The 5516-nt window shown below is 41.4% G+C and overlaps 4 protein-coding genes across 4 annotated transcripts in view; 3 read left to right on the top strand and 1 right to left on the bottom strand.

The window, feature by feature from the left end:
• Window positions 1-2855, top strand: part of LOC118407596 (zinc finger protein 431-like) — a 12379-nt gene extending 9524 nt beyond the window's left edge. Inside the window, exon 2 of the mRNA XM_035808090.1 lies at window positions 365-2855. Within this exon, the coding sequence (XP_035663983.1) occupies window positions 365-2505 (2141 nt within the window). The 3' untranslated portion in view covers window positions 2506-2855. The remainder of the gene's footprint in view (window positions 1-364) is intronic.
• The window catches only part of LOC118407668 (tropomyosin-1-like), a 1169601-nt gene that overhangs the window by 371658 nt on the left and 792427 nt on the right, over window positions 1-5516 (bottom strand). The window lies entirely within an intron of this gene.
• Window positions 1-5516, top strand: part of LOC118407610 (zinc finger protein 25-like) — an 865280-nt gene that overhangs the window by 98987 nt on the left and 760777 nt on the right. The window lies entirely within an intron of this gene.
• The window catches only part of LOC118407627 (zinc finger protein 525-like), a 976997-nt gene that overhangs the window by 219637 nt on the left and 751844 nt on the right, over window positions 1-5516 (top strand). The window lies entirely within an intron of this gene.

Genomic DNA, 5516 nt, shown 5'->3' with positions numbered 1-5516 from the left:
ATGTGAACTTTCCCCAACCTGACAACCCATCAACCTCACAGGTACAGGAGAGCAGAGGTGATTTGGGAAGGCATGTGGTTAAAAACACCGTTGAGAAACCCTACATGTGTGGGGAGTGTGGGCACAGAGCACCTGAAATTACTAGCTTACTCCTACATATGAGACCCACACAGGAGAAAACCGTTTAAATGTGACCAGTGTGACTATTCGGCATCTTTGGAGTCTAATTTGAACAGGCATGTTTCAGAAAAACACAGCAAACCAACCTCACAGGGACAGACGAGCATAGGCAATACGGGAGGTACCATATTTCTTGTACCTTGCTCACTTATCCCAGTCCAGGGTATGATCATCCCTGTCCAAGGTATGAGTGTTGGGCATCCTGGGAAGGAGAGTGAAGGCAATATAGGAAGGAATGTGCTTAAGCACACCGGTGAGAAACCCTACATGTTTGGGGAATGCGGGTACAGGGCGGCTCAAAAGCATCATTTATCCCGACATATGAGAACCCACACGGGAGAAAAACCATTCAAGTGCGACCAGTGTGACTTTTCTGCGGCACAGAAATCCACTTTGGACAAACATCTTGCAAAGGTACAGAAAATAGGAAGGCATGTTGTTAAACTCACCAGTGAGAAAGTTTTCATGTGTGAGAAGTGTAAATACAAGACATCTAAAGAAAAACGCTTTTTCAAGCACATGAGAATCCACACAGCCAAGCCATTTAAGTGCGACAAGTGTGACTTTTCTGCTGCTCAGAAATCCATTCTGGACAAACATCTAGTGAAACACACCGGTGAGAAACCCTACATGTGTGGGGAGTGTGGGCACAGGACAACACACAAGTCATATCTATCCAAACATATGCGAACTCATACTGGTGAAAAACCATATAAATGTGACCAGTGTGACTATTCTGCAGCACAGAAATCCACTTTGGACTTTCATCTAGCAAAACACACCGGTGAGAAACCCTACATGTGTGGGGAGTGCGGGTACAGGACAGCTAAAAAGTGTAACTTATCCCTACATATGAGAACCCACACGGGAGAAAAACCCTACAAGTGTGACCAGTGTGACTTTTCTGCCATACGGAAATCCACTTTGGACTTTCATCTAGTAAAACACACCGGTGACAAACCGTACGTGTGTTGTGAGTGCGGGTACAGGGCAGTTAAAAAATCCCGCTTAGCCATACACATGAGAACCCACACAGGAGAAAAACCCTACAAGTGTGAGCAGTGCGACTACACTGCGGCACAGAAAACCAATTTAGACCAGCATATAGCAACAAAACACACTGGAGAGAAAACCTACATGTGTGGGGAGTGTGGGTACAGCACAACTTATAGCTCAACCTTCTCTAGCCACATGAGAACCCACACCGGAGAAAAACCCTTCAAGTGTGACCAGTGCGACTATTCTGCAGCACGGAAATCTAGTCTAGAGCAACATAAAACAAAACACACCGGTGAGTTTCCTTACATGTGTGGGGAGTGCGAGTACGGGACGTTGCGTAAGTCCCATTTTTCCGATCACATGAGAACCCACACAGGAGAAAAACCTTTCAAATGTGATCAGTGCAACTATTCTACGATTTTAAAATCTTATTTGAAAAGGCATGTATCAAGACAGCACAATGGTGACAAACCCTACATGTGCGGGGAGTGTGGGTACAGGGCAGCTCGTAAAGACAAGTTATCCCAACATATGACAAAACACACAGGAGAAAGACCGTACAAGTGTGATCATTGTGACTATTCAGCTGCACGGAAGTCTTCTTTGGATGAACATCTACAAATACACAGTGGTGAGAAACCCTTCATGTGTGGTGAATGTGGATACAGGACAGCTAAAAAATCCCGCTTAGCCAGACACATGAGAACCCACACAGGTGAGAAACCCTTCAAGTGTGATCAGTGTGACTATTCCGCAGCACTGAAAAGTCATTTAAATGAGCATATAGCACGACACACCGGTGAGAAACCCTACATGTGTGGGGAATGTGGGTACAGGACTGCTAAAAAATCCCGCTTAACTATACATATGAGAACCCACACGGGAGAGAAACCCTACAAGTGTGACCAGTGTGACTATTCTGCTGCAGAGAAATCCGCTTTGACCAGGCACCTTTTCAAACACAGTGATGAGAATCCCTTCACGTGCGGGGAGTGTGGATTCAAGACGGATAGCAACTCTCACTTATCCCGACACATGAGAACTCATACAAGGGAAAGACCTTACCAGTGTGACCAGTGCGACTATTCTGCAGCACAGAAATCCGGTTTGGACGGACATAAAAGAAAACACACCGGTGAAAAACTCTTTGTGTGCGGGGAGTGTGGGTTCAGGGCGGGTAGAAATTGTGACTTATCCCGACATATGAGAACTCATACAGGGGAAAGACCCTACAAGTGTGACCATTGTGACTATGCTGCTGCACAGAAAACACGTTTAAACCAGCATCGTCTAGCTAAACACACTGGAGAAAGACCACCAGTGTGACGAATAGGACTATTCAACTGTTGACGAATCCACTTTGGACATGCATCTAATTACACGTGTATAAGAAAGCCCATTTGTGAGAAACCCCACATGTGCGGGGAATGCATATTTAGGACAACTCGGAAGTCTATCATGTCTGAACATATGTGAATTTAGCCATTGAGTATGTAACTTGCACTGTAAATCAGTTTCCGTACTTAGGCAAAAAATTACTCATTTTATTTGTGTTGCAATCACCTGTTTATTTGTTTTGAATCACTGTAATTTAGATAATATGTATATAGTATAGTACACTTTACACATGGAATAGCCCTCAAAGAGAATAAAGCAGCCATCTTGGGTTTCTTCAATGGTGTGATGTTTTGATGTGTGATAATGGCTATATGATAATATCGTTAATGGCTTGCTTTCCCTCCAAAAAATCGACAATTTTGCATTTTATCATATTGTATCATATAGTTGATTAGACACTAGTGTTATGTTTTAGTTTTCACTATGTTCTACTCTAAGGTACACTCTCACTGCACTTGCGTCAAGCTTGCGTTACTGTGGGGTTCGTTTACTGCGTCGCTGTTTTGTTTGTTCATCTATTTTTTTATAGTTTAGATATTGCGTAAGGCCAAGCAAGTAAATTTTATGGATGACATCAGCGCGCGCATTAATTTTCGCCTGATTTCAGAAAAGAAACGAATTTTTTTCTTCTGCAGGGATGGTCAATATGACGATAAAGTACCAAAATGAGCAGATGTGTTGTAGCCTAATAATTGTACTTGTAGAAGTGACACTTGCGAGGTACCCAGGACTGAAGTTGAAGAAATGAAACTTACTGGATAGTTGTAAAAGTGACACCAATATGGAAGCCATGAGTGTGGTTACCAAATTTGTTGGCGATGCCATGGCCAGTCTACCACACTGGTGTCACTTTTACCACACCAGTACATGAATGAATGCCTTGTTGGCTTTGATACTGTGTTTTGTCACTTTAATTCTTGTTACAACATTGATCACAACTTTGAATAATGGTGCCTATTTTTGAAAATGTAGCCATCTTGTGTTTTTTTCACCCATCTTGTTTTTTTTCGCCCTATCGCACTATTTTTGAAGTCTGCAGAGGATGTCATCCATAAAATTTACGTGCTGTGGTCTAATAAAGAAAAGTATGACTTAGAAGGCGACTAAATACACAAAGTAAGAAAATTCGTTCTTAATCTCTAAAAAATTTCGAACCCCGCAGTGATGCAAGCTTGACGCAAGTGTAGTGAGAGTGCATACAGCGGCGCTCCCGAAATATACGTCAGTTTGCGCGAAACGTGTTGCGAAATTTCGCAGAACTCACTCCGAAATTTCGCAGAACTCACTCCGAAATTTCGCAGAACGCAGTCCGTAATTTTGCGTAACGCACTGCGAAATTTCGCAGAACGCACTGCGAAAGTTTGCGTAACGCACTGCGAAATATCCCCCTGCGTAATCGAAACACCCATGCGAAAGCCTTCTACGTAAGAAATCTTACGCAAATTTTGGTCGTTAATAATTATATAATCTTTATTGCAAACTCATGCCCGAAGGCTAATTGCAAAAATACATGTATGAAAGTACATTGATGATAATGATACAATATCAAAGTGGACATAGGGGTCAACAACTAGTGATACTTCTAATCTAAAATGAATGCTATTGGGTTTGATTTCTTTTCTGTATACAGTGGAGGATGAAATTTCCGACATTTTGGGAGACATATGCATTGGGTGGTGCTAACAGGAAGGCAGTTTTTTGTAGTTCGTTACGATGTGCAAAGCTGGGAAAAAATTTGTTAATTAGTTTAAATAGTTTGTCTCTTTCGGTACTGTAGTGAGGACAATGACAAATAAAGTGCATTTCATCTTCCACTGCTTTTCCTGTACAATATTTACATATTCTCTCGTTAACAGGTAATTGTTTGTATCTACCTCTTTCGACCTCTAACGTATGTGCGCTTACTCTGAGCTTACATATAGCTGATCTTACATCAAAGTCTTTGGTGTGTAGATAATTTTCCATAGTGTACACAGATTTGAGATGCTTATACAATCTTAGTTTACCAGTATCAACAGATAAATTGTGGAGAAAACTTTGAATGTACATGTCAGATAGCCTTCTTCTAAGTAAAGTACAAATATGTTGCCTGTCGAGGTCAGTGTTGTCGTTATTCCAAATAAAGGACAAGCCGCTATTGTTAAGTATTTCTTTCACATGAGATAACAGATTTTTCTTGTTGCTATATATATTAAGCATATGTTTTTGATATAATAATGCGTCAGCTTGCAGTGGATGTGTATTGGTATCTAGTTGTCTAAGCCTTAACCAGTATTTGACTAAGCGAACCGATATGTCTATGTCTAGAGACAGTCTACCGAGTTCAGCTTTACATGCTGCATTGCTTGCGTTTCTGTGTACACCAAGAATGTTTTTACAGAAGCGATTATGAGCAGTGATTACACAATGCAATCAACATGACAATTGATCGTCCTTATTATCACGTATTCATTGATAAATTGTAGATAATATGGGGGCTGGAAAAGCGTGGCGGGAGCGCAACTCGGAGAACGTCTGACCGCGTGGCGGTGCGGTCCCAAATCATGAACAACATCAAATAAGTAGCCGAATAAATTACAAACAGAAGGGTTAAGAAAAGTCGACGTAAAACTGTTACACGTTCTTTGATTGAGGACCGAAATGACATCGAACAACGCAAGACATTAAGGGTCAATGACCCGTAGATAGCGTACTTGCGTAAACCCAGGATAAACCGACACGAAATCGGCTCTACTCTAACGTTACATCGTCATTTCTATGTAGACGGACTAGAAAACTACGGCAGATTTCACAAGCAAACAATCTAGTCTTGTATCTGATTATCTTAAGTTCTTGAAATGTATGTTAGCAGGACCAATTTTAGTATTCCGCGACAAAAAACAATCATTGTTGTTGTTGATGTGAAAATCGTACTTCGCGTACTAGAAATTGAAGATGGC

Source organism: Branchiostoma floridae, unplaced genomic scaffold, assembly GCF_000003815.2.
Source record: "Branchiostoma floridae strain S238N-H82 unplaced genomic scaffold, Bfl_VNyyK Sc7u5tJ_1439, whole genome shotgun sequence".
Classification (NCBI taxonomy): domain Eukaryota; kingdom Metazoa; phylum Chordata; class Leptocardii; order Amphioxiformes; family Branchiostomatidae; genus Branchiostoma; species Branchiostoma floridae.
The sequence above is the reverse complement of the archived record's forward strand: the minus strand, read 5'-3'. Positions and strand labels throughout refer to the sequence as shown.